This window comes from Strix uralensis, chromosome Z (genome assembly GCF_047716275.1).
Source record: "Strix uralensis isolate ZFMK-TIS-50842 chromosome Z, bStrUra1, whole genome shotgun sequence".
NCBI lineage: Eukaryota > Metazoa > Chordata > Aves > Strigiformes > Strigidae > Strix > Strix uralensis.
In genome coordinates this window covers 26608116-26635847 of record NC_134012.1, presented here as the reverse complement: position 1 = coordinate 26635847, position 27732 = coordinate 26608116, and the positions used below count along the sequence as shown (strand labels likewise).

At 52.2% G+C, this 27732-nt stretch overlaps 2 protein-coding genes across 6 annotated transcripts in view; one reads left to right on the top strand and one right to left on the bottom strand.

The window, feature by feature from the left end:
• Positions 1-2661, bottom strand: part of LOC141938233 (uncharacterized) — a 32386-nt gene extending 29725 nt beyond the window's left edge. The window contains exons 1-2 of the mRNA XM_074856903.1: positions 2522-2661; positions 1832-1991 (exon numbers count right to left, since the gene is read on the bottom strand). Coding sequence (XP_074713004.1) covers positions 1832-1991; positions 2522-2661 — 300 coding nt within the window. The remainder of the gene's footprint in view (positions 1-1831; positions 1992-2521) is intronic.
• Positions 1846-26188, top strand: LOC141937802 (electroneutral sodium bicarbonate exchanger 1-like). Of its 5 annotated transcripts, XM_074855990.1 has the most exons (29): positions 1846-2272; positions 2462-2600; positions 5055-5156; positions 6535-6705; positions 7913-8005; positions 8227-8282; positions 14643-14724; positions 15069-15203; positions 15643-15778; positions 15992-16152; positions 16526-16714; positions 16856-16911; positions 17032-17189; positions 17554-17641; positions 18127-18273; positions 18453-18544; positions 19018-19192; positions 19330-19463; positions 20164-20409; positions 20511-20616; positions 21014-21175; positions 21810-21923; positions 22277-22438; positions 22989-23240; positions 23990-24058; positions 24594-24767; positions 24867-24998; positions 25419-25516; positions 26030-26188. In XM_074855990.1, the coding sequence occupies exons 5-29, from the start codon at positions 7990-7992 to the stop codon at positions 26082-26084; spliced, it is 3195 nt and encodes a 1064-aa protein (XP_074712091.1). In that variant the 5' UTR covers positions 1846-2272; positions 2462-2600; positions 5055-5156; positions 6535-6705; positions 7913-7989; the 3' UTR covers positions 26085-26188. The 5 variants fall into 5 exon arrangements, with proteins under 5 accessions (XP_074712091.1, XP_074712093.1, XP_074712094.1 ...); XM_074855992.1 differs by lacking the exons at positions 7913-8005; positions 8227-8282; XM_074855993.1 differs by lacking the exons at positions 1846-2272; positions 2462-2600; positions 5055-5156; positions 6535-6705; positions 8227-8282.
• Positions 26189-27732: the final 1544 nt, after the last annotated feature.

Sequence of the window (27732 nt, the reverse complement as noted above, 5' to 3'; positions counted from 1 at the left end):
TTTGCGGAGCACAACATAGGAACACTAAAGTGTAAACACACTCCACGTACATCAAAACTATTACATAACTGTACATTTCATATAACTGCTCCATCATTATTTAAACATAATTTAATACAGAGCAATCTACATTCCTGTGCAAATCAGTATCTAGAGAATGAAAGCCTTTACTCTTCCTCTGGCCGTATGCATCTTGCACCTCAACATACACCACGAAGCATTCGGAATGACGTGCAGAGTAACGACTTTACAACCAGTAAGGTTATAAAGAAGGTATGTTTATTCAGCGCTGGGTGCATGGGGGATCGCTCCTCCACAAACGTGCACATTTTGGAGCAAAAAGCAGCTCCTTTCTATAGCGTAAAGTGTTTACATATTCATGACAATCCCGAGAATAGGGAGAGATATTACAATTAGTTTTGAGAAATCATTATCATAAATCCCACCCCAAGTCCCTCCCTGTTGCGCCTGTGCACTGTCTCGTGGTGGTCTTGGGTGGGGGTCTTCAGGATGAAGATTGAAGACGCCTCCTCTTCCTCTCGTGACTTCACCTAATTAGGTCTCTTCAGCATGTCAATTTAGCATTCTTTGAATCCCCCTTCCTTATCTTGGGACTCAGTAGTTGCAGCTCCTCCCTTATCTCAAGAGCCCATCCTGCTGAGAGGCCTGCATCTATTTCGTTAAGGTTTCTCACTTCAGGAAAACCCAAAAGCGATTGTCTGTCTACAAAATCCCAGTAAAACCCGTAGCTAAGGAATATTTTGGGAAGACTGCTGTAAAATTCATGATGAACGCAGACAGCATCACCAGTTAAGGAGCATGAGAAGCACAGCGTTGCCAAATCCGACAACTTCTTTAGCAGATGAATCTGAACAGTTCTGCCCGTTGCAGTTTTTTCCCCGGAAAGTACCGAGTTAGCTTTTGCCCCTGAGACAGTTCTCGCCGCTCGCTACATTTCCTCCCTGTGATAGACAGTGAACTGTTTGTTCATCAAATTCCATAGAAGATACTGGGAGCTCGTGACATGTTATTCCATAAACTATGTAGGCCTAAGCTTAATCTTAACTATTACACTGTGTAACGACTAACAGACTGTAAGTGCTTATCTAAGTTGAAATGCTGAAGCAAGGACTCCTACTAGGCAAAAGACTGAAAAGAGGGAGAAAGGGGAGAAGGACAAAGGGGAGAACAAGAAGAAAAAAAAAAAGAGGGGTAGTGCTTATATTCTGTAAGATATAAACAAAAGCTTTGTGAGCCACTCTCAGGAAAGCAGGAAATACGAGGAGCTGGTGATGTGAGGAAGACCCGGATGGAGCGACCCCCTAGCTGCAAAGTGCGCAGACGCAGGGTACCCCTCTCAGAGAGACCCGATAACGGAAGGCGGAGGATATAAAAAAGACGGACCCTCGGGGGCTGATTGCGCGCCGTTGGTGGAGCAGGGACTCCCCAGCCGCCCAGAGCTGTTTTGCTTATTGCCGGTTGCTAAATAAACAATTTAAATTTAATTAGTCCTAACTTGCATCATTTTGGCAAGATAGTCTATAACACTCCCTCCCCGCCCCTGCCGCGGCCATACGCACCAAGCTCAGTGCCCGAGCAGGAGGCACCAATTCCCTTCCGACCACCCTCCCGTTCTTCCCCCAGCACCCGATCGCCCGCTCAGCCCCGCTGCCGGGTCCCCCGCCCCGCTGGGACGAGACGCTGGGACGAGACGCTGGGACGAGACGCTGGGACGAGACGCTGGGACGAGACGCTGGGACGAACCCCCCCGCCCCGGGCCGGGCCCAGGCGCCGGTAGCCCCAGCCGGGCCCTTCCCGCGCCACCCGGTACCTGCACGCGCCGCCGCCGGAAAGAGCGGCACCGCGCGGGGCGGGGTAAGGGGGAGCTCCGGCAAGGACCCTGCTGTAGGTGACTATCCCAGAGCCTGACCCGCGCTTGGGGGTTGTGGCGGTGCCGCGGGCGGGCAGCAGCCGGCGGTCGGCGGGACGCCCTGGGCAGGGAAGGACCCCGCCCGGAAGTCGGGTGCCGCCGCAGCGCTCGCCGCGGTTTGAGGAGAGGCCGGAGCCAGCGCCGGTGCAGGGCCGTGCAGCCGCGCTTCCTCTCAGAAATAAACCCTTTTTCTTCCTAATTAAACTGATGAGGCTGCGTGCGGTGTGAGTTACCAGTGTTGGACCCTGCAGATGTGATCCGTGCTGCGCGGAAACACCGTTTGGAGAGTATACAAGAAAATGTTTGTGTAACGCTGGCTGGCACAGAACGATAGGAAATAAGGTCTCTTTATTTCTTTTTTTGGGGGCGGTGGAGGGTGGTATGGGGGGGGGGGCTCTGGCGGAGGGGTTTGAGTCTTGGTGGGGCGCGCTGGTTTTTTTGAGGGGTATTCAAGGGGGAGGTTGTTTGTTTTTTTTTTTTTAAATACAGCCAATACTTGTCCGGTGTGTCACAGTATTGATCTTCCCGCAGGTAAATCAAGTGTCAGTTTACAGCCATGAAGCGCTTCGTTAAGCAATTCAGACTTTCCACCTGGCGACAGGATTTGTACCATCCGTCGCTGCGTTCAGAGCGGGGGTGCCAGGGACCGTGGTGGAGTGAGGGCGGTTCGGTGAGTGACTGCACATGAATTCCCTGAGGGGTTCAGGTGGGAAGGGGTCTCCGGAGGTCATAGAGTCCACCCCCCCTGTTCAAGTAGAGCCAGTTATGCAGGACTATGTCCAGTTGGATTTTGAGTAACTCCAAGGATGGAGACTCCACAACCTCTCTGTGCAGTCTGTGCCAGTGTTTGACCCACACTCACAGTAAAAAAAAGTGTGTTTTCTTGTGTTCCGGTGGGGTTTTATGTGTTTAATTTGTGCCAATTGCCTCTTGCCCTGTTGGGGGTGCTACTGAGGAGTGCCCATCCCTGGACTCTCTCCAGTATGTCCACTCCTCTCTTGTACTGGGGATCCCAGCACTGGACACAGCACTGAGGTGCAGCCTCACCAGCGCTGAGCGATTTCCCAGGAAGACCAGGGAAGATGCATTCTGCCAGCACTGAAAAAAGGGTCTATCCAGGGTAAAAAAAAAAAAAAAAAAAAATTCCTCCTTCTCAAGAAACATAGTTAAGTATATATACTGATGGAAAGGAGTAATAAGTTTAAATATACCAGATGTGAAATAAATGTGATGCTATAAGTCATTCTTAAGGAGAAGCTACCCCCTTTCACTTGAATCATCCTAACTGAACATTTACTTAAGAAGCGTAGTAGTGAAAGAGGCCACGCTCTCTGAAGCTGATATTCTGTTACTACTGGGTAGTATCTAACTCCTGAAAACCGACACAACGCAGCCTTGGTGCTGCTGAGCTGGGAGGGCTGTTCAGCTGCTGCGGACTGTAGCGTAGCGAGAACTGCTGTACGGCTGTAACATACTTCAGGCACTGGACAGATTGCCTGAAATACAATTTAAATGATGTGACAAGCAAAGGGAATAAAAGCAACCACACTTCTCTGCTTATAAATAGATTCTTAATAGGATGCAGCAATGACGGTCAGAAATAGCATTTTGATCATCTAATTTTACAGTGAAAAACCATTGTGTTGTCAGGTTCTCATTTCTTGCCCTTTCCTGTGTTTGGGTATCTGAGTTTAGAACAGCATTGTTGTAACTGAAAATAAGGCCATTTCCTACAGGTTCTTTCCTGTGGGATCAGTTAAAATGAAAACACATTTGAAACTGGGTGATCATACTTCTTTTTTCCCGTATCTCTGTTTCTCAAGAGCTGTACTTATCATTCATCTATAAAGAAGTCATCTTGCTTAAGGCGCAATAAAACAAAGATTTTCTTTATATATGTTACAAGTTCCTTTGAGGCACAGAGATAAACGCACCGAATGACAATTTCTGTCTTTGCTAGATTCAGGTGAGGAAGATGGTTTTGTCCCTGAAAAGAAGCCCTATGAAAACAAAAACTAGTTTTTGTTCATACTGACTCATGAATGTGTGTAAAATATAGATAATCTGGCCACCGTTTGAGAAGAATAACACTAATCTGTGTTGTAACTTATGAGAATGTATGTTTTTGAAAGGTCCAGAAGGAAAGATGTAGTCACTTTCAATTTTTTTAAAAGGTGCAAGTTTCTAGAGGCCACAAAACCACAGGGTTAGCATATTTATTTTAGCAAGGGGTGACCTAGAGACAGTGTGCTGCAACATGGTATTCCTGAGGAAGCGGAATAGATTTCCCTGAGATTTACTAATTTGGTATCCACCCAAACTCCATGATAAAACAGTGGAGGCAAATCTGTATCATTCTAAACAATACGGAAACACCTAAAGTCCAATTCCTTGTTACATACTAGATACCATCACAGACAATAAAAAATAATAATTTTGTTCACCTTTTTGGTCATATAAATTTTACAGAGAAGGTTTTTATCTCTTCTCCCACCAAAAGCCAAAGATTTAAGGGCAAGAGAGTGGGGCAAGACAACCACCAATCACTTTGAAATTCAGAAATGTTTAGAAAACGCTGAGTTTGTTAGTCAGGAGTGAAGTGAGGAAATGGACGGGGAGTACAGAAGTAGTGCTTAATTGTGTGCACAATGGAAAGATTTTGAAGGAAAAGGGTTTTTCCACACCTTTCTAATTGTATTGAGAAATACACTAAAATCCTCTTCCCTGAGAACACAGAACACTGCAGCAGCACCAGACATGCTGGATACATTTCTCTAAGCCTTATATTTGGCAACATGACCACAAGCTGCAATCACCCTTTGAATCTGAGCAGTTCCCTCATAAATCTGAAAAGAAAAATTGCAACGATGTGAGCTGGTCATTTTAAAAAATATTTTGACAGATCTTTCCACACTCGTCAACCTTCATAGCACTAATCCAGTGTGGATTAGGATGTGCTAAAAGTGTTGCATTTTCTTTGAGTAGCCTTTCAAGGCCATCGCAAATGTTCCCTTTCATCCATTTATTCCCACTGCTCCTTCTTAACTAGTACTTTCTTCAATACATTATTTCTCTTTTTATTTATTTTGGTTTTTTAACCATGTATTCTTGCATTTTCCTCTAGAAACATTCTGCATCTTCCCTCTGTTCTATCTGGCTTGCTGGCAGCACAGTGGGAGATACACACGTGCTTTGGTGTGTATGTCGAATGCCATCTGCTCCACAGGTACAGTGCAACGGGATTCAGGGGCAGCACAGTTTTGGGGTTTCAGTGTTTCACTTCCTCCCAGTTCTGCCAAAACTTGCTTTGGCAAATTGCTCATATGCATGCAAATTCCCTTTCTCTGTAGTCACAACATAGGGATAATCTTCCCAAGAACCTTACAAAACCTCTAAAAAATGAAGATGCTGTAGCCTGTGGTCCCATTAGTTTTTTGGTTCAGAGGAAATGGTTCATTCTCAGAGTGAATTCTCTGCCTACTGCTGCTTACCCCATATTTAAATTATTTGCTGATGAAGACAGCCATGAAACTCAAGTGTAAAGACTTCAGACCCCACAACCTTCTTCAGTAACCATGAGAAAGGGTTTGGTTTATAAACCAATGGGAGTAGTTTCAAGCCTCACTGACAATTACAGAAGGGAAGTTTTCCAAATTTGAGAAACTAACTTGGAGTTTCTGTCACAGTAGCCTGGATTTGTAGGTGGACAGAAACCCAGCGCAAAGCATGGGCATGTAAGAATGTTACCAGTAAACACAGCAGCAGAACTGTGTCATGCTGAGAAATATCAAATACATGGAAGAAAAGAACAGACAGAAAACAAAGTTTCTGAACATGAAACAAATGGCCAAAAGCATACACCATCTGGAATTGGGCAGCAATATAGGGAAACGTAATCAAGAGACATGGATGAAATGACTGTAAAGGCAAAAGCCTTTCCTGCATTTGTTTAGTACTAGATCAGATTAATTTGAACAATTTGAGGGGGGGGGTGGGGGGCGAAGGCTACCTAGCCATGCATTTGTGATGGATCAGTGTAATGGAAAATCTAAATAACTGGGATCCTGTAGAACCAGTCTCAACTTTCAAATAAACTTCTAACCTTCCCACCCACTTTCTCTGGAAAAGCACAGAACCTGCCAGGAAAAAAGCCTGGTCTTAAGAAAGTTCGATTACTCATTCCTTTCCTCACTTGCAGGAATGCAATTCGGAGTAAGAACCTTCAGATTCCAAGCCAGTAGTTTTCTGTCCTTAGAGAAAAATTCTTGGCTAGTGAGAATAGTTTTAATTTTCAAGTTGGCTGTAAGAGAAATTTCAGGTCCTTAGAATCTGAAGTATACCAGCTGTTAGAACTGACGTTACAGATCACAGTCCATGTGCCTTTCCTGATGTCATCTATTTTGATATGTTTTATCTAGTCGTTATTAATGTTGGAAAGAGGTGAAAAGGTAAAGATTACTGGTTTTGCCCTTGGGGGCTGCGTGCTGGAGGGCAGGGAAGGAGGATGCAGCTGGAGCTGAGACAGCACAGTCTGATCTAAACCTTCCCTGTGCAACCTGAGGCCATTTCCTCTGGTCCTTCCTCTCCTTTGCTTCAAATCACAGAACCAGATGTTGGTGTTTGAAAGTGCCCTGCAGGAGAGGTACTGGACCTGCTGGGGCTTTGGATGACCGATTTGCAGTGAAACCAGGAGCCAAGGAGACCCGTCCCACTGCAAATGGAGCTGCCAAGTGATGCCAGAAGCTGCAAGTGCCAACCAAGCTGTGGTGGACCAGGTAAAGCACATGAGGGTTTTTTTTCTTGTCCTGGAGAAGTTGGAGGGAAGGACCACTTGTGGTATTTAGCGTGGTCCTTGGAGGTGACCATGGGAGGATCTTGCTGGGCTGTGGGTGCTCAGGTATTGCCATGGTTTTAAATGCATGAGATGTCCAGTGGTAGAGAGCTGCCATGTGCTTGGGCTCTGAAGGAGGCTCTGTGCCCTCCTTGGGTGAAGGAGAGGAGGGCCTGGTGCTCCCCAGCCTGTGGTGCCCCATGGGACGGGGTGGGATGGAGAATGCCCTGGCAGGACTCTGCCAGCTGAGGAGAAGAGCTGGGTGTGGAGGAGGAGAGACTGACCCCTGCTCTGCCTCTGTGACTGGGAAAGGCCACTAAGCCCTGCTCCTACAGTGCACTGGTACTGCAGTGTGTTTCTGCCCTCAATATGGTGGGGACTTAGGTGTCTTTTAGCTGCCAGAGGGAACACAAGGCCAGGAGAGTTGGGATTAAGGTAGAGTGAGCCCCAGAACAACTATCGAAGCATCCTGTAACTGTGTAGGTGATCAGTGCCCTTGACAACTGTTCACTTTCTTGTTTAGGCTGAGATGCCTAAGGGCAGTACCCTGCTGAGTCAGGCCTGAACCTCCATCCACAATCGACCCATCTTCATGTGGCATTGTCTCCTGGCAATCACAGCATCACAGTTACTGCCTTGCTACCTTCCATGTCACAGATTCCCCTTAAGCTGTGATTAACTTCTTGAGGCTTGTAAATTTTTTTATGCATTTACACAAAGACAGCTGGCTGGATTAAGTGGTTTTGTAGTATCACCGAAAAAGAGGCATTACATTTGTTGGGGCCAAGGACTTTGATTTGTTTCAAAAAGCAGTGGGGAAAAATGAGTTTACTCTTTTTGGATTTCATGGCTGCACCGCTAATGTCAGGGTGTGCAAAATGTAGACATTTGAGATACTGTCTTGATTTAGAAAAGGAGTAGAGAACCAGCTCAGGGTTTGGAAGTGAGATGTAAAATAAACAGAAAGTGAGGAAAAAAATTGATTCCGAACATGGGAATAAAAAGGGAGAAAGCAAACCCAGGGCTATGTGTTGAGGTGTGTGCTACTGAAAAAATCAATGTTCTTTCCTGCAATGTGGGATTGCATTGCTCAGGGGAAGGCAGGGGAAACATGTCTGAAAGGAGCCAACTTTATTTCCCTTCTTTCTCAGAAGAAAACAAGTACAAACCCTGCTTGGATTAGAGAGGATTATGGGCTGCCTATTTGGGAATTCACGATTGGGACTTCATGATAATGCAGCTGGGTAAGTGATCTCACTGCTGTTATTTGGTAGGAAACCTTTTGATAGCATCTAAAACAGTTTGAGTGTCGCAGTCAGTCCCTTCATTGAGCGCTGGAGTTCTTCCTTCATGGGTTAAAACGGGGGAAGGGAATGCTCCCATGGACGGTGTAAGCTGTCTGTGCCAGCACTGCCCTCCTCTCCCTTGGTCCTCACTGCAGCCCTTGTCTTTGTCTTTGCTGCAGCTCCATGTCCTCTGCAAGACACCAGCTGTGCCCAGTTACTCTGTGGGTTCGATCTGGTGAGTGCAGCACTGATGCCAGGAAAGACGTTTCTGATGTGCCTGTGTCACCCCCCAGGGGCTCTGGTCCTGGTGTCCAGAAGCTGGGCAGTGCCTGTGCTGGGGCTTTGTCTCGGAGTCTGCAGCAGGGCTGTGGGGGGACGCAGGCTGATGGTGCCCTGTGTCCTTCTGGCACTGCAGCAAGAGAGAGGTTAATAATGCCACACGCCTGCTGCTGCCCTTGGCTATATGCTCGTGTGTTTCTGCAGGAGGATGAGAGCTGTCAGTAGCATTTCCCAGGGGATGAGGGAAGGATTTTCAGCCCTGTAGAGCGGCTCCCTGCATGAACCAACAATTCCCTGTGCCTCTGAAGAGAGCAGGGCCAGCAGCCTGCTTCGGTCAGACCCTGCTAAGATGGAGGAGGGTGGCTTGTCTGAAGTGCTGAGGGGGCTGGCTTGCTTCTGTGCTGGGCTGTGTGCCAGTGTGATCCCCCCTCCATGCCCTGGGCTGCTCCACATGTGTCCTCTTGGAGTCAGAATTGCAGGCAGCCAGCTGAGAGCCAAGTGTGAGCTGGGAGTGATGGCTCCAAGCTGAGCTTACTGGTGACAGTTGGATATTGTGCAGGAAAACAGAGGGGAGCTCATGGGGCAGAGGGAGTGTTGGCAAGGGAAGAGGGGCTTGTTGGTCCCTGAGGGAGCAGAGATGGGTATGTACAACCCCAGGAATGGAGAGGGGGCAGTGATATAAATTCCGTACTTCCTCTGAGTGGTGTGAATTTCAGCTTCTGGGCTCTCTTTTTGAAAGCGTGGCTCTCCCCTGGGGGAGATGGCTGATGCTTCATTTTGTGGCTGGCTGGCAAGCCTTCTTTGACCTGATAAGCCCCGTCCTCAGGAAGAAGCCTGGAAGAGACTTGGTCCTCCCTCCACTTCCCTGTCTCAGTTGCACCTGTGTACTGGACAGGGAGCTCTGTGCGAGGCGGGGTCTGTCTGAGGACTTTTCAATCTCCAAGCATGGTGAGGCCCAGGACTGGGTCAGAAAGTGGTGGCCGCAGTCTTCTCCGTCCTGCAGGGCCCCCTGAACCGTGTGTGTCAGCTTGCAAAGTCTGTTACACCCATACTGATTTTAACTTCAGGTCCATGGCTGTTCCAGGCTGGCAGTTTGGCAGGGATGCCTGGTGTCTGTAGCCATTGAGAGCCATGGTTGTGGTGAAGAAGCTACAGGACAGGCTGGCTCTGGCCTCCCTCTGCTCAGCTGCCAGCAGTCTGGCTGGTAGCGCCCACCCGCAGTGACATCTCCCCACGGGCTGTCTGGGGATGCTGTGTGTTCCTATCTGTCATAGTCCCTGTTAGCTAGAAAAAGTAATAATCTGCGGCGTCCACCTTCCCTGCCATCAGAAATTAAGCAGCTTTGGCAGAACGTATGTTTGCAAAACGCTGGAGCCCCCCAGGGGCTTTGCGTGCAAAAGCCAAGAGAATCCGGTGCAGCTGCTTTTTGCAGGGAGCAGCGGAGCCCTTCTGCTTGATCCGCAGGGTCTCTGCAGCTCCCCTTTCGTGGGGCTGCGTCAGCTCTTCCCTGGTGCTGAGGAGGGTTTTTCTGGGTGTTTCAGGCACTGGCCAAGGGGCTTTGCCTCCCTCTGGGCTGGGAGCAGGTTTTGCAGGGGTTACCTAGGCTCTGCCTCTAGCGACGGGCGCTGAAGGGAGGCTGAGGAGCCTGTCTGAGGCAGGGACAGAGCTGGGGCCCTGCTGGTGCTGGGCTGCTCCGGCCTGGGTGGCTGAAGTTAGCACCTGCAGACTGTCCCGGGGTGCTCTGACCACATGGTGATCTCTTCAGTGCTGTGATTTGGAATTTCCACAGGGATAAACCGTGTTGCTGCATGTGCTGGTGTAGTTGCCCTCCTGAATATGTCCAGCCTGGGGTCTGGCAACAGCCGGCAGAGATTTGCCTGGAGTTGAAATAAGGGAGTTACGTGTGGGACTTGGGATGTGGGAAGAGGAGCTGAGAAAAAAAAGGCTTTGGAGTCAAGGCATGTGCATAAAAAAATTCCAGCATATGTTTCTCTCTGTCCAGTATGTTTGAGCTGCCCTATCCCAGGCTTCTCCTGTACTGTGAACTCTGCTTTACTTTGGAGTGAACCTGTCCAGGAAAAAAAACAAACCTGCCTAAACTTTATGCAACATCTAGAAGATCTTGATGGGTCTTAATGGAGATGAGAAAATAGAAATAACCATCTCACAATGTCCACCTGGTGTAATGGTGGCGAGTAAGCCAAGCTTTGCTGACCCAAGGCTGGTGAAGGAAAGCAGTGACTGGGAAGAGCTGCAGGTCCCATCTTACCCTGCTGGCCTGACCTCAGAACCTTGTGTTTCCGTGTGTCAGTTAATGCCAGGCTCACCTCTGGAGTAGCACGGGGAGCACAAGGGGAAATGAATTGGCCCACGGGTAGTGTGTAACTGTCAGGTCCAAGTACGGAGGGAGGAGGATGAGCCGAGGTCGTGCTCATGCTGAAGGCACCAGAGGGTGATGTGCTGCATACCAGGGGTGACTTTTTATTGCATGCGTTTGAGTTTTGTTGCTCAGCCCTTGGAAGAGACTATACGCTGAGAAGCAGGCATTCCCTTACGGCCCTTTCCTGTGGCTCAGGGTGAGCCTTGCCTGAAGGCTGCTGTTACCTAGGGACACAGCGCACACACGCCCACGTGAGGTGCATTAATGACCTTCTCAGGTCGAGTTCTTCAGGCAGGTCTAGTTATTCAGGCAGAACCCTTTTTCTTTGAGTGGAAGCGTGGGGAAGATGAATAGATGACATGTTCTTTTCAGACAATTTATTTCACATTTTCAGTCCCATGGCATTTGCCCAAGGCTCAGGGTTGGAGGTGTCCTGGACAATTCTTACTGAAATACAAGTGATGCTCACTACGAAGCAGGAATTAATGTCCAGATATCTGATTTGAAAGTGCTCTTGTTTGCCATCTTATGCAACTTCAGTTTTCCACCGTGGTCTCGGCAGCCAGCCACAAGTCCTGTTTTCCCGGTTGCAGAAGCATCTCTGGCCTTGGTATGAACATGAGGGATTTGATCAAAGCTCAGCAAGGCCTGACCTCACCTTAGCCCCATGCCAGGACCTGCACAAGGGCACTGGGCATTGCTCGGAAGGGACGGAGGGTGGTGGAGGCTGTCATCGGAGAGAGGGCGGGAAAGCCACAGGCGCATGCTAACCCGGGTGCAGGGTAACATGGGCAAGTCCCGGGAGCTGGCAGGCAGGTAGCAACAAGTCGGCTCTGAAATAAGTGCTTGGGGACCAGCAAACTCATCTCCAGACAGGAGCGTTTGTTCCTGTTGCCCATCAGGTTAACCGGTGCCATCAAGTGCTTCCAGGAGGCCTTTTCAGAGTTGCAGTTGTGACCTGAGTGTGAGACCCAGTGGCTGGGATTTTCTTGCTTTGAACACGATAATCCTGGCAATGCCCTTCCCCAGCCCTGGTGGTAAGGGGAAAAGAGAAGGCAAAGGACTTATTTCTGTTTGCCCCTGTAGTTCTCCTTCAGCTTTTAAGGCACAACTGCTCTTTGTGCAGCGCTGGCAGTGGTACTTCAGGCTAGGAGGGCGTTAGCTCTCAGCCCTTGGCTTTTGCAAGGAGAAAAACGGTGTGTTTGGTGGGAAGCGCCCTTGCACCAAGGGAAGCTGGAGCCTCATAGGGCTGAGGATGAAGCTTTGCCTTTGGAGGTTGTTGGTGGCCATGTCCTGTGGCCAAGGGCCATCTGGTGAGTCCTGCAGTTTCCCACGTGCTCCCACACTGTGCGGGAACCCCCTGTCATGGGTGAGGGTGTGCAAGGACCCCTGTGCAATGGGGACTGGTGTGCAGGGACACACCCCCCCCCGGGGGGTTCTGAGTGGGGCTGTTTCCTTTGATGGCATCTCCGTGCAAGACTTGCTGTGATTTTGGGGGTGCTGCAATGGCCGGGGAAGGGCAACAGGATGCTCGGAGCATTTTGCCGCAGAACCGGAGGTGCCCACTTGTCCTGTTTTCCTCCTTTTTTTGCTCCTGAGCTTTAACACTAAATAGTAATAGAGGTGTGAGCTTGCATCACGATGGGATTTTAACTGATTAGACCTCAGTGTCACCTTCCTTGACCATGTTATTTTACACCCCGTGTCACCTTTCGGGCAAGCCGGGCAGTTAACCTTTGTGCCGGGCGCCGCTGGGAGGGGGGGAAATTCGTTAGAGCAAATGAATTGGTAGGATGGAAATGATGGATTAGCTCAGCTCGAAAATAAAGTAGAGCTGGAGATAGCTGGAGGGAGTGAGGAGAGTAAAATTGTTGCTTCATCTGGACATTTCCATACCAGGCTAGGACTTGGTCTGGCTAACGAGGATTTCCTGAAGCACCAAAGGGTTGGAGGCTGTGCCAAAGTGAGACCTTCCCGAAATACCCTGATCTTTTGCAGAAAATCAGTGCTGCCCTGTAATGTCTATTTTCCCAATGGTTTACACCTCAGTTGTACTTTGGCAGCTTGTGCTTTGAAATACACCCAAATGCTGCTTATGCCTTTTGCCCTGGGGGGCCAGGGCATTGACACCCCATTTCTCTATTCTGGATAGTTTTTGCTCAAAGCAGAGCTGGCTCCTCCCATCCACTAAGATTTTCCCGCAGGAAGCGTTTTGGGGTGCGTGACTTTAAAGCCCTGCCTGGCTCCGCATCACAGCTGATGAGGTCATAATGGCCACGGTGGTGTCTATGGAGCTGGGGCACCCTGGGGGTCACCTGAGCTCCACTCGCTGAGGCTGCAGTGGTGTCCCAGGGGAATCTGACTCCCGATTGCTCTGGAGGGTCGATTGTCCCCAAAACCGGTGACCGACGCGAGGATGAACCCGAGTGGGGGTTACAACATGACCCTTCTGGAAGAGTTACAGGTATCACAGCTGGGGCTCTGCCGAGGGGCTGAGCATCCCCCAGCCAGGGGGAAAACTCTCCCTGAAATCCCTCTGGCGTTTCCCCGGTACGCAGGTGGACGGGCAGGGGGAGACGCTTTGCGCCGGGGAGGGCTGCTGGGGCAGGTTTAGCGTCGCTGGTTGGAGCACGGAGGAAAAGCGTTTCTAAGAGAGAAGGAGACTGTCCCCCTGTTGTCCGTGGGCCGTTTGAAAGCTGCAACTCCCAAATCACTCCATTTATGCCCACTCTGACCCCCACGGAACACGCTTGAGCTTCTGATTTTAGTTAAATTGCTATTTTATTTAAATTGCGATCTAAAGCAATTTTATTAAGGCCTTTCATCCTGTGATTTTTCCAGGGTTGGGGTTTGGGGTTTTCTTGACAAATCCAGAGGGGAGCAGGACACGTTGCTCAGAAGGGACGGAGGGTGGTGGAGGCTGTCATCGGGGAGAGGGCAGGAAAGCCACAGGCGCACGCTAACCTGGGTGCCGGGTAACATGGGCAAGTCCCGGGAGCTGGCAGGCAGGTAGCAACAAGTCGGCTCTGAAATAAGTGCTCGGGGACCAGCAAACTTGTCTCCAGACAGGAGCGTTTGTTCCTGTTGCCCATCAGGTTAACCGGTGCCATCAAGTGCTTCCAGGAGGCCTTTTCAGAGTTGCAGTTGTGACCTGAGTGTGAGACCCAGTGGCTGGGATTTTCTTGCTTTGAACACGATAATCCTGGCAATGCCCTTCCCCAGCCCTGGTGGTAAGGGGAAAAGAGAAGGCAAAGGACTTATTTCTGTTTGCCCCTGTAGTTCTCCTTCAGCTTTTAAGGCACAGCTGCTCTTTGTGCAGCGCTGGCAGTGGTACTTCAGGCTAGGAGGGCGTTAGCTCTCAGCCCTTGGCTTTTGCAAGGAGAAAAACGGTGTGTTTGGTGGGAAGCGCCCTTGCACCAAGGGAAGCTGGAGCCTCGTAGGGCTGAGGATGAAGCTTTGCCCTTGCAGGCTCTTGAGAGCCTTTGGAGGTTGTTGGTGGCCATGTCCTGTGGCCAAGGGCCATCTGGTGAGGCCTGCAGTTATCGCGTTTGGAGAGTGAAACTTGCTGTGATAAGAAGTGCAGGGTTTGGCTTTTTTTTCCCCAGTTTGGAAATCCATCTTTGTTTGTTTGTAGAAAGGAAAGACATGAAGGAAACAGTGTTGTTTTTCTGGTCTGAAACCCTCATCTCTCTCCCCCTGTTGTAGATACTTCCTGGCTCGCGTTGTGTACAATATAGGTGATGTTATGAGCTGTTTTATTTGGGTATGGGAAGAAAAAGCTCCTACAAGTCCATGTTTTTAGGGCGTGCCTGGAGGAGGAGACACGCAGAGGCCTCGTGGACTCGCATGGAGGCCGGCGTGGATGGTGGGTGGGAGGACGTAAGGGAGCTCTACACACCCAGCCCCAACTCATACCTTCTTCTCATTGCTAACCAGAGACACGACGAAGAGGCAGAGATTGACCGGGGAAACGTGAGCAACGTTTTCAGTATTCACTATGAGAGGGAGGATTTGGAAGGTGAGTCTCTGCAGGTGCTGTGCTTCTGAATAAAGCAGCACAGTTCTTTTCACAGAGTTTATTATTATGGCTTTTTTAACAAAGGGAAAAAAGGCCCCGTGGAGGCCACGGTGTGAGTTTTAAATGACCCAGAGCCATTGCTTGTTGTTGCTCAGTTGTTTCAAAGCTCGGGTAGAATAAACCTCGATAAAAGGGCAGGTCTGTGACGTTCAGGGATCCAGTGAAAATCACAAAATTAAGATAAGTTGGGGTTTCCTCCTGGGATAGCTGCACTGATTTAACCGTGGTGTCCGCGTCAACCATCCCCCAGTAGTGAGTGTGCTGCAAATGCTGCTTTTCCTCAGGCCACCGGACCCTGCCCATGGGCGTGTGGATGCCGCTGGTGAGGCAGAGCCACTGGCACCACCCACCCCACAGCCAGAAGCATCGGGAATGGGAGTGGGAGAAGGACTCTGCCCCGACGGAGCCGGGCTACCACTGTAAGTCCCGCCGCGGCCTTCACTAAACTCCTTGGGGCTACGTGGGTGCTGGGGTCCATGTGGCTAGCTGGAGTCTCTTGCTGTTCTTCTGAGGGGAAGGTGCATTATGTAGCAAGACCCCCTTTTTCCAAACTTTTCTCAGATTTCTTTCTCTTTAAGGCAGTTAAATGCATAATGGAATTAGGCTCGCCTTCCTTAGAGGGATCCTGGCTTTAAGAATGGAAATGTGGGGAAGGAAAGCTGTCCATTCTTATGCAGAGGTGGAATTGATGCTTCTCCTTCTCCGAGGCTCTGTGCAAGCCTGGCCAGAGCCAGGGGAGAGGGCCCAGCTCAGTATTTGTGGCTGAACTGGTGCTGATCCGATGCCCACTTTGCACGTGAGCGTGACGGGCCGTATTCAAGCGCAGTAACGGGACAGGGCTTTGTCTTCTGCCCCCAGACACCCCGTCCCAGCAGGTGCAGTTCATCCTGGGGACCGAGGAGGACGATCAGCACGTCCCCCATGACTTGTTCACTGAGCTGGATGAAATCTGTGTGAAAGAGGGTAAAGATGCCGAGTGGAAGGAAACAGCACGGTAAGTCTCTGCTGCCGGCTGCGGTAGGAGAGGAGTCCCCGTGCTGACAGCGCCCACAGGCTCTGCTTTCTGCTCTGCGGGAGATGAGGCTTTGCAGCTGCAGGTGCTGCTGTGAGGAGCCTTCTGGTCTCGGCACCCCACAGCTCGATCCCGGGGGCTGCAGAGCTGGGGCTGTTTTCTGGCAATGGGACTGACGGTGCCCGATGTCTGCAGGTGGCTGAAGTTTGAGGAGGACGTGGAAGATGGCGGCGAGCGCTGGAGCAAGCCCTACGTGGCCACGCTGTCCTTGCACAGCCTCTTTGAGCTGAGGAGCTGCATCCTCAACGGCACGGTGCTGCTGGATGTTTGTGCCAACAGCATTGAAGAGATCGCAGGTACCGTGGGCATGGCGAGTTGCAGTCGATCGGCCAAGGAAACTCTGGCAAAGTCTGTGCTGTAGATTGCTTTTAAGTTGGTTCACTGTGTGGAGTCAGACAGAACGGCCAGACAGGGCAAGAGAATTGCATTATTTAGAATGGGAAATAATTACCTTAGCGGAGTGATGAATGAGCACTTTGATGATGTCTTTTAGCAAAAGAAAATTCTTGCTGTGGCTGAAAAGGATGAACTGCGTTAAAACGTCTTGCTAAGCAAGGCTGAGCCTGCGTTAGGGTATCCTGCGTGGCACAGCTCTCCCTGGGGGCTTCGGGGGTCAGGACTTGTGGGGGTTTCTGCTCTGATGGCTTCATTTCCCTCTGCCATCCCCAGACATGATCCTGGGCCAGCAAGAACAGTCCACGGAGTTTGACGAGCACGTGCGGGCGAAGGTTCGAGAAGTTCTTATGAAGAAGCATCACCATCAGGATGAGAAAAAAGGAAAAAAGCTTTTTAACATTGCCCACTTCTTTGCTGATGAGAGCAAGAAGCCGCCAGACCTGCATGCCCTCGACAAGCCAGGTGAGGGTTCCTGCAGGGCTGCGGCCCCATTAGACTGTTCCTGGCAGAGGGGAAGCATCCCAGTTGCACTGTGTCTGTCTTTCAGACTGTTTTTCTTTTTCCTACCAGCCCAAACACTCACCCCTCTTCCTTATCCCACAGGTGCAGAAGCTAAAAATGGGGAGAACCAAGAGACCGGCACAATGGGTTTAAGCAAGGTGAGACACTCCTAGCTTTCTTACACTTTTGGGGCCAGATTTGCTCTTGCAAACTTGGCTGCAGAGTTCTGCGGGCTTTGTTTTTGGCGTAATTGCCTGAGAATTGCTTGTTGTGCCCAGGCGGAGCTGCGCTTCCTGAAGAAAATTCCCGCCGGCGCTGAAGTGTCCAACGTGCTCGTAGGAGAGCTGGATTTCCTTCAGCAGCCCATCGTGGCATTTGTCCGCCTGACCCCGGCTGTCCTCCTCTCCGGCATGACAGAAGTTCCCATCCCAACAAGGTCTGAAGCACAGAATTTTTATTTAAAAAAACCCAGCAAAACAACATCAGATTGCGTGCATCAGTTTGGTGTCCCAAGGGAACGAGGCCAGCGGGAGCAAGCACGTTTCTCCCCTGCACATCTCCTCACCATTGTTTCCCCCTTCCCTGCTGTATCTTTTAAACCCACTGGCCAATTTTAGTGAAAGTTGGCCCAAAAGTTAGATTTGGGATCGGTTTTGGTGAATTTCAAATTCACCACAGAGTCGGTGAGCCTGTGGGTCCCCTCCTGAGCTGTGCTCTGGGCTGGGAGCTCCCGGGGATCTCCTTGGGTGCCCTTTGAGCAAGGGCACGTTCGTCTCTCTCATGTTGTTTTTCTTGCCCAGGTTCCTGTTTGTTGTGCTCGGACCAGAAGGAAAAGGCCATCAGTACCATGAGATCGGCAGGTCCATGGCTACTGTCATGACAGAGGAGGTGCGATGAGATGAGAGATCTCCGGGTCATTTTTGGCTTTCTTCCCCTCTCCCTGTCTGTAGTAGTGAGGAAGAGGATTTGCTGTCCTAGCTGCCCGCAGCGGTCCGAAGAGCCCACCCCTCGTTCTCACCCCAAAGCAAACATGCGCATTTGCTGGAGGCTGAAATCCCACCCGGGGTGCATCCTGCACCTTGTCCTTCTCCTTGGGGTCCCCAGCATGCTGTCCCCAGTGCTGGCGTTGTGAGGGACAGGAAAACTTGCCTTGCTCACGAAGGAAAAGGCTGTGGTGTACCGTGGGGGACGGGGCCTCGTGCAGATGAGTGCAGATACCTGGATGCACAGATTTTTCCTTTTGAGGGAATATTTCCTGCCATTTGCAGCAGGAAATGTGGGGAAAATGACCCTGCGTTTAGCCAAGAGCTTATTGCACTGCTGAGGCCATCCGAGATGGGTTGTCCTCTCACCAGGTTGTCTCCTGTCGGCAGGTTTTCCACAACGTGGCCTATAAAGCCCAGAACCGGGCTGACCTCGTGGCCGGCGTTGATGAGTTCCTGGATCAGGTCATGGTCTTGCCGCCAGGAGAGTGGGATCCATCGATCCGAATCGAGCCCCCGAAAAACGTCCCTTCGCAGGTGGGTGCTGCGGCGCAGGGAGGCGCGAGGGGGCCGGGCAGGACGGCAGCCCGGCTGGGGATGCTGCTCAGGGGCCCGAATTCCCAGGGTCTGGTTTGACACAGTCACATTCCCAGAGCAGAAGCAAGGCAAGCCAGGGCTTGCAAATCCGTACCTTTATCCTACTTCCATTTCAACAGCAAAAAAGGACGATGCCGGGAGCTCCCGATGACAATGCTTCTCACAGCGAGCTGGAGAAACACAGCAGTCCTGAACTGGAGCGAACGGGAAGGTGTGAGCTTTAACAGTTTGGGTTTTTTTTCTGTTTGCCTCTCAAATCTGAGCAGGCACCTTCCCTTCTAGCAGGTTCCTGGGGTTAGCTGGTTGAGTGAAGGGGCTCCACGTTACCAGCTTGGTCCCCTGGGCTGGGCAGGTGGGAGATCTGGGCAGCTGGGCTCAGCCACAGCATCACTGCACACAGGTTTTCCCGATTTGGGGTGGAAGCAGATGTGTAAGTGCCTCCAGGTAGAGCTCTGCTGCTTCCCAAAGCAAGGGACTGTTGCAGTAAGAGGGGAGAGGCTCTCAGGTTGTGTCCTTTTTCTTTTGGTTGGAGGGGTGTGTTTGTGGGCCTGTTTCTACTGGGTATGAAATGGGAGGAGGCGAGTGCTGCTGTGGAGCAGCGCTTGTGAGGGCCCTTCTGCAGCAGAGCAAACTCCCATGTGTTCTTCCACGGGAACAGTCTATTTTTATTGTCCATTCCTCCAGGCTCTTCGGAGGTTTGATCCGGGATGTGAAGCGGAAAGCCCCGTGGTTCTGGAGCGACTTTCGGGATGGTCTGAGGCTGCAGTGTCTGGCGTCCTTCCTCTTCCTCTACTGTGCCTGCATGTCCCCCATCATCACCTTTGGGGGGCTGCTGGGGGAGGCGACCGATAACCACATCGTGAGCACCTCTCTGTGTTGGGTGACATGGGGGAGGGTAACACTCGTGCAAAAGTCCTCGCTGCAGTGAATTTGCTCTGGTTTTGTTTTTTTCCCTCATGATTTATTCCCTGACTGCTGCCTCTCTTCCCCGCACAGAGTGCCATGGAGTCGCTGCTGGGCGCGTCCATGACCGGCATGGTGTATTCCCTCTTTGCCGGTCAACCTCTCACCATCCTCGGCAGCACCGGACCTGTCCTTGTCTTCGAGCAGATCCTCTACAAATTCTGCAAGTAAGGCAGCCTGCCGTGGCTGGGTGCTGCCAGAGCCTTCAGAAGGCAGCAGTGATGGAGAAAAGATGTTTTTCTTCTATTTTTTTTGGTGGTAGTTGTTAGATTTAAGTTGTCTTCTGTGTCCAAGACATTGCCCGCTGCTGCTTTGGTATGTGATGGCGCCCTCAGCCTCTGAAGGATGGATGGGGGCGTTTGGGGTTTCTAGGGTTGAAGTGCAGCAGCGGCAGGAGGAGAATCCACAAGAATGTGGATGCCCAAGATGGGCTGCACAAGGAAGACGAGGCAAATCAGTCTGGTTTGGGAAGGGGGGAAGACTTGCTTTTCTCTGAGTACAAAAACAGGCACTTTTTAGCCTGGATTTTGCTGGGAGACGAACGACATTTCCCCCAAATATCCAAACAGTTTTTCTGTGTTGGGCCATGGGGGTGATGGGGGAGAACACCACCTTGCGCACCAGCTGCAATTAGCCTCCATTAGATAACTGCTAAATGATGATAATGAAACAACTGGCCTCTCCTTCTGCAGCCCCCCACTCTGCACCGCAGCCCCGAGGTTGTCTGTGGTAGTACACGGCAACTGCATTTACCCTCCACAGCCTTGACGGGCTCTTAAATTGCTCCCAGTTTCCCCCTTTGCGGGAAGGCCCGGCTTGGAGCCTCGTGCCGGCCTTTCCACCCTTGGTGTCATTTTGGTTTCCCAGGGAGTACGCGCTCTCCTATCTCTCTCTGCGGGCGTGCATCGGGCTGTGGACCGCCTTCTTCTGCATCGTGCTGGTGGCCACTGACGCCAGCTCTCTGGTGTGCTACATCACCCGCTTCACTGAAGAAGCCTTCGCCTCCCTCATCTGCCTTATCTTCATCTACGAGGCTCTGGAGAAGCTGAGTCACCTGCGGGAGATCTACCCTGTGCACATGCACAGCAAGCTCGACTTGCTCACCACCTACTAGTGGGTTTTTCCTCCTAAACCACGGCTGCCCCTTGGCAGCAGCTCAGGGCTGCACCCCCACCGCCTTCCCCTGACCCCTCTCTTGGCTCCTCTCCTCCCAGCTGTAAGTGTGAGGCACCGACCCATCCCAGCAACAAAACCCTGCGCTTCTGGGAGAGCAACAACATCAACGTGTCTGGCATCGCCTGGGAAAACCTCACGGTGACTGTAAGTGCCCTGAGCCATTGCTGGGGGAAGGGACGATTTGTCTCTTCTCCTTTCCTGCCATGGTTGTCTTAGACCTCCTTCCCCATTCCCTCTTTCTCTATCCCCAAGAGTTTCCAGCATTGCCTTCCCCTCTGGTGTCTTCTTCAGCCATGGCTACCTGCCATTCTGGGGGAGGATGTGCCGTGGCTCTGTGTTGTGGTGTCCCGTCACATCCCATCTCTCCGCTCTCCTCTGTGTGGTTCCATGTGTCACTCGTTCAGCTGCTGCTGCTCATTAACTATAAATCTCCAGCAGCTGTCAGAGGGTCATGGACCACAATCCTCAAATCCCGCTCGTTATCCCAGGTTTCCTTGCCGCACGTGCACTGCCTTTGTGTGCTGACGCTCTGTTTCTCCAGGAATGTCGATATTTGCATGGAGAGTTTCAAGGACCTGCCTGTGGACACAACGGCCCCTACGCGCCCAATGTCCTCTTCTGGTGCTGCATCCTCTTCTTCTCCACCTTTGTGCTGTCGAGCTTCTTGAAGAAGTTTAAAACCAGCCGTTACTTCCCAACCCGAGTAAGCAGAAGATGGTGGCCCGCAGCAGTCCCCACGCTCATTTCCCAGAATGGCTTTCCTGGAGCACTGAGCAGTGTTTGCCACCACTTGGTCAAGCTGGGAAACACTGACCTTGGAGACCGAGCTCTCCATCAGCTTGTGTGTCCCTCACTCATTCCCATGAGTGCAAAGCGATCGTAGCATTTCCCACCTGCCTCGCGACCTGCCCCGGAGTGATTTTTTGCTCAGGCAGTGGGAAATCAGGTCTTCCAAAGTGTCGGGTTTTTTTCCCACCTTCTGTGTGTCATGTGCTCAAGGGGAAAGTTGGTTCAAATGAGGAACAAACGGTGCCTCGGTGCCTTATTCCCATTTTAGCAGCGAGCGTGGCTGTAGTGGCAGACGTCTATTTCCTTATTTCTTAATTTATTTTTTTTAAAGGTCTGAATTCAAACAGCCCTTTTCCACCCAATTAAGCACCAGATCTCTCGGGGACAAACACAGCAGCAGCACCTAACCAAGGGATTTGGCTGCATGTCTGCAGAGGCGGGTGGGGGGTTTGTTAAGCAGCCTTCACGTTGTTGATGTCCCCAACTCTTCCACCTCATGTTAGGGCCCCATTTGTGATGCCCCTCTCAGCTCTGGTTTCTTGACCCAGGTACGGTCCACAGTAAGTGACTTTGCTGTTTTCCTCACCATCGTCATCATGGTGCTCATGGACTTCATGGTTGGGATCCCGTCCCCGAAGCTCCACGTCCCCCATATGTTCAAGGTAACGGGGGGGTTTGGCACGGAGCTGGTTTCAGCTCTTGGGGATGCCCCAAGGGGGTGTGGGGGCAGGACAGGGCTGAGTCTGGAGGAGGTGCTGGTGGTGTGCCCATCTCTTCTTCCACCTCCGAACGCATCGTTTCCTTCTGGAAGTGAGAAGACAGCCCCAAACTAGATACCTACAGGAGAAGTATCTGTAGGTGCTTGCACAGAGGACACTGGCGCTGCTGAACCCCAGGGGAGAGGGTGACGTGAAGCCAGGGCTGGGAGATGCTCTGACAGAGGCAGGGAGGGAAAACCAAAGCCAGCGAAGGGACTGGGCTGGGAGATGATGCTGATGTGTGAGCTTTGTTGCAGCCTACCAGAGACGACCGCGGGTGGTTCATCAACCCCATAGGACCCAACCCTTGGTGGACGGTGTTGGCTGCGCTCGTCCCAGCTCTGCTCTGCACCATCTTGATCTTCATGGACCAGCAGATCACTGCTGTTATTGTGAACAGGAAGGAGCACAGGCTGAAGGTAAGGGGCTGCAAGAGATGGCCCCACCTCTAGCCCACTCTGGGCTGCAGGGATGGGGAGAAGCTCCAGATGCTTTGTGAAGGCCTTGCTTTGGAACAATGTCAGGCTGTGGGGCAAGATGCTCTCCTGAATTAATGATGACGCAGGGAGCGAATGACAGGGGAGTTCAGATGAGCAATCTTTTGAAGCCCCAAAGTAATCTTAGAGCAATATAGAAGCACGTTTTTGTTTTAAAATGTCGGCAGCGGCTGGGGAACGAATTGTTTTGATGCACTGCCAGGGGTAACTCAGTCACATCTTACTTGCAAGTGGTGGGAATTTCTTTATGAATAAAAACACCAGTCTCTCCAAATCCACTTTGTCTGAACTCCTGCCAGATTTTGCTGCAAGGTGCTTGCGCAGAGGCTGGCTACGTCCTTAGTCGTTTCCAATTCTTGTTTTAAATTTTCAAGAAGTTGGCTTGTGCTCAAGTAGGGTTTGAGCCTGACTTGCAACGTTGTCCTTGCTCTTGTGCTGTGGGATGCTGTGTCTCTTGTTTTGCTCCCTGCAGAAAGGATGCGGGTACCACCTGGACCTTTTCATCGTGGCCGTGATGCTCGGGGTGTGCTCCGTGATGGGGCTGCCCTGGTTTGTGGCTGCAACCGTCCTGTCCATCACCCACGTGAACAGCCTCAAAGTAGAGTCCAAGTGCTCAGCTCCAGGAGAACAACCCAAGTTTCTGGGGCTACGAGAGCAGAGGGTCACTGGCTTGATGATCTTTGTGCTCATGGGCTGCTCCATCTTCTTCACTTCTCTGTTAAAGGTAGGAGGAAAATGCAAAACACCCAACCACCGCAAGCTTCTTGGAGGTTATGCACAAGTAGTCCCCTCTCTGCAGGGCTGAGCGGTTGTGGAACGGAGGAGGAGGGGATCCCAAACCTTGGGGCTTGACCCGCAGTGGGAACCAGCCTCGGTCACACTTTCCAGCCCTTCAGAGCCCCGTTTGCTGCGCTCGAGGCAAGCGAGCAACGCAACGACGGCTTTAACTTTCAGGCGACTTTCAGGCCCACCCATGTTTATGGGTTGCAACTAAGTGTATTCAGACCAGGACATCCGCTCTCTTTCAAACAGGCAGCACTTCACTGGTTGCAGTTTGCTCCCCACAGTGCCTCAGAACTGCCGTTCCCAGTAGCTGAACACACTGACATCATCCCCATGTGCACAAAGTAATCTTATCTCTAGGCTGAAAGGAGGCACGTTGCTTTTGCATGTTGCCACAAGAATATGTAGAAACAGAACATGGCGTATGGTGGCATGGGTGAAATCCCCTCTTTTCCTCCAACCTTTCCGGAAAAGAGGATTATTCTGATGGAAGGTAACTCCAGGGTTCAGCCTAAAGCAGAGCATTAGCTCACTCGCACTCACAGAATCTCTGATGGGGAGAATCCGACACACCTCTAACCCTGTGGAAAGTGGAAAGCTTTAGGCAATTTTAGGCAGTGCCTGTAGAAGAGAGGAGTAATACTGAAAATGCAGTTTAACCCCCCAAATGATTGCATTCTTTGTTTTCAGTTGATACCAATGCCTGTGCTTTATGGCATCTTTCTCTACATGGGCGTGTCGTCGCTCAGAGGAATTCAGGTACGGACTCTTGTGCAGCATGTCGGCTCCCTGGTATTTCACCTCCGTAGAAGCAGGAAAAAAGCAGCAGTGTGGGAAAAAACCTCTCCGAAAGCAAGCCATGACAACGTTTTGTGTAAGGGGGAGATTGGTGGAGGCACGGCAGGTGTAGAGGGCTGGGAGGAGCGGGTGGGTTCAGCGCGCTCTGTTACACGGTTTAGAGCAGGTCAGTGTTTGGTTCCATGACAATGGGGGAATTCAGTGCAAAGGGAAGGCAGTTTCTCCCACTGGTGGAAATCCTTGCTGGGGGATTCAGTGGGCCACGAAAGGCTGTTAGTAGACCAGCGTGGAATAATGGGAAGTTGGTGGGCAGCCCTCGTGGGCAAGTTGGTTTATAGATGGAGTGAAGGGAAAGTGGTTGCTGCTCCCAGGAGGAACATAGTGGGATCCAGGATTTCTCACTGCACGTGAGGTGTTGAAAACTACCCGCACGTCTCAACAGGGCCAGAAACTTTCTGCAGTCTCAAGGTAGCCGCTTCTCACTTTTATTTTGCAGTTCTTTGACCGCTTGAAGCTGTTTTGCATGCCGGCAAAACACCAGCCGGATTTCCTCTACCTGCGGCACGTCCCCTTGCGAAAGGTGCATCTCTTCACTGTGATCCAGCTGGTCTGCCTTGTCCTGCTCTGGGCCATCAAGGTGACCCCTGCCGCCATCATCTTCCCCATGATGGTAAGAGCTGGTGCCGCTTGGCAGCGGGATGTTTGCAGCGCTGGAGGGAGATGTAGCATCATCTCTGGCCTCACCGCATCTTCCCTCTTACTCGTGAAGGTTTTGGCTCTCTTTTTTGTCCGGAAGATGATGGATTTCTGCTTCTCGAAGCGAGAGCTCAGCTTTCTGGATGACCTTATGCCAGAAGGAAAGTTGTTGGACAGTGCCAAGAATGAAGCCAAAAGAGAAGAGGTAACACTTGCTGGGTGCTGAGGCTGGACATCACCCTCGGGCTGTGAGATCCCCTGTTTCTATCACAGCTTGTCTTGAAATGTTGGGGGAAGGTCAGGACTCAGCAGGAATAGATCCTAATAGCCTGGATCCCGCACTGCAACCTTTCCTCCTAAATTAGGAGGGAGCTTAACACTTGCATGGAGGTATAATCTTTAAAACGAATTATTTATAGCAGAGGTGATTATTATGGAAAGCTTTGCCCATAATGGAGTTTTTAACGTCCAGTGTTTGGAGTGAAAGGACTTTACCCTGCTGCACTCACAGCTAAAGCTGCCGAGGGTCAGAAGGAGAGGGCAGCAGGCACTGTTTTTGCTGGGTGTTTAGTTTACCTCCACTTGGATCAAAGACAGAGAACTTGATTTGTCCCTCTTGCTCCAGGAGCCCCAGAAGATGATGGAAGCTGCTGTTGCAAAGTCAGTTCAGCTGAAACTGGGGAAGACCAGTGACTCAGCTACCCCAAAGCAGAGCAGTGACAGGTAAAGCCCCGCCTGGCGCCAGGACCCGCAGCAAGATTAGTTGGAGGGGGTTTGGCAGAGTTTTCTCCCCTTGCACCTTCGTGGAGCATCCCACAGAAAGCAGCAGTCAGCTTGTTGGGAAATGCCAATTTAGGGGCAGGGCTGCAGGAGGTGATCGCAGGGCTCTGACCCCAAGCAGAGTGGCTGCCCAAGTCACGTTTGCTCCCAAAAGTGGCCTCATCAGTGACTTGACGGTGGCTGGAGATCCTCATGCTTAACAATGAGGAGTTGCAGGCACGATCCGTCCCAGCAGTGGCTTAGGAGCCCACTGCAGGGCGAGACACCAGCAGGAGCCTTTGCTTGGAGCTGTTGCTCTGCAGTGCTTAGATTTGCCTCCCAAAACTCCTCAGCCAGCATAACCTCCCGTGCTTACGCTGAGCTTTTGTTCTCCGGCCCCCCTGTGCCTTGTGGCTGCTGCGCTTGGTGGCATCAGTTCCCATCCTCACGGGTTGCTGTGTGAAATATTTCTTGCAGGCCGGCTCCCTGCGGATTTGGTATCTGGGATGACACGTTGGAAACCACCGTGTAACGCCCCCAGGGGCAGGCAGGACCCTGACCCACGGGGAAGCAGGATGGGCACGATGGGGACGCACCCACGGACACCACACCGATAATAAAACCGTTGACGATGCACCTTGTTGTAGGGTCTCTGGGGGGTTGTGGGCCCTGGGGGGGTGATCCCCCAACAGGGCCAGGGGCTGCCTGCACCCCGCTTGGGCAGCGGGACCCCAAACCGCCCCAGGGCATGTCATATCCCCAGCGTGTCCCCTGAGGAGGGTGGCCTGTGCCCCTGCACCCCCGTGTTCGTGGGGGTGGGCTGTCCCTGTCCCTGTCCCTGGTGGCAGCCGGCACAGGGGGAGGGTGACCAGGAGGGTCCCTGCCAGTGGCCTGGAGCTCGTCACCGCTGCGGGGCCAGGGGCCAGGTGGGGCCAGCACGCAGGAGCGATGGCGGCCCCAGGACGGCAGCGGGACAGGGACCGGGGGACGTGCCGGGCTGCGCTGGGGAGGAACGGCCCGGCCCCTCCCAGTGCCCCCCCCCAGCGCGTCCTCGCTGCTTCCTGCAGCGTCTGCTGGGTTTATCCCCGGCCCCCTCCCCAGTGCCTCCCCCGGCCCCCACCCCAACACTCCCGGGACATCCCCACCCCACCGCCTGCCCCGCTCCCTCCCCGGGGCGCCCGGGGGCAGCTCCCCGGGCCTTCCCCAGCACATCCCGGGGCATCCCCCGGTCCCCACCGCCCCAGCGCTCCCTTGCCAGCCCTGGAGAGCTGCCTCCTGGGCGGAGGCCCCCGCCGCCAGCGCCAGCCCCGGTGGGCACCTCCGCGGCTGCTGCCACCGCCTCTGCCGCTGCGGATCGGCAGCCGGACGGGGCCGCCCGGGCGCGCACCCCCCCGCGCACATCCCCGCCCCCCCCGCCTGTGCCCGCAGCCAGCACCCAGCAGCAGCTCAGGACACGCGTGGGAGCCACGGGCTGGGCTGGACTGGGCTCGGCTGGGCTCGGCTGCCGGCGGGGAGCCCGGGCAGGGCGGGGGGGGGTCTCTCTGCCCCGCTCCGGGGGCACCCAAACACTTGCAAGGGCAGAGAAAGGCAGGTTCAGGCTTGTGCTCCTGCCGGATTCTGGTCGTCTTCACTGCGAAAGGGGGGTTGTGGGGGCAGCTCTTGGGGAGCAGCTTTAAGCTGCCCAACGCTTCCCCAGGTGCCACCATGTGAGGTGGGAGAGACGGTTTGTCAGGGCTGGGGCTGGTGCCCAGAAAGCGGGTTCGTTGCCCGCTGTGCAACAGGTCAATAATCCCACACTCAGAGAGACATTGCTTATTTATTGTAGGCTTGCACAAGCCTGGGGGCTCGGTGGTTTCCCACAAATCAAGCACCCCAATGGGCCTTTTCCCGCTAGATTTATACACAGAACTGGCAGAGTTAGTAATTTTCCAAGTCCATCCTCTCTAGGAGGATTGGTTAGTAATTTACATACAATTATAACAGTGCTGACACAAGACTTCTACTACTACACATGCTCAGGGGAAGGGTCTTCACCTGGCCAAGGGTCTGCTTGACCTACAGGCCGGATTTTTAGTATTCTAACGAGGGCAGTTCAGCGAAGGATACCTGGACCTTGAGTTTGCTTGCCCGGTTGGCAACGTACCCACTTCGAGGCCAAATGGCTCTGGGATGTCCTGGCT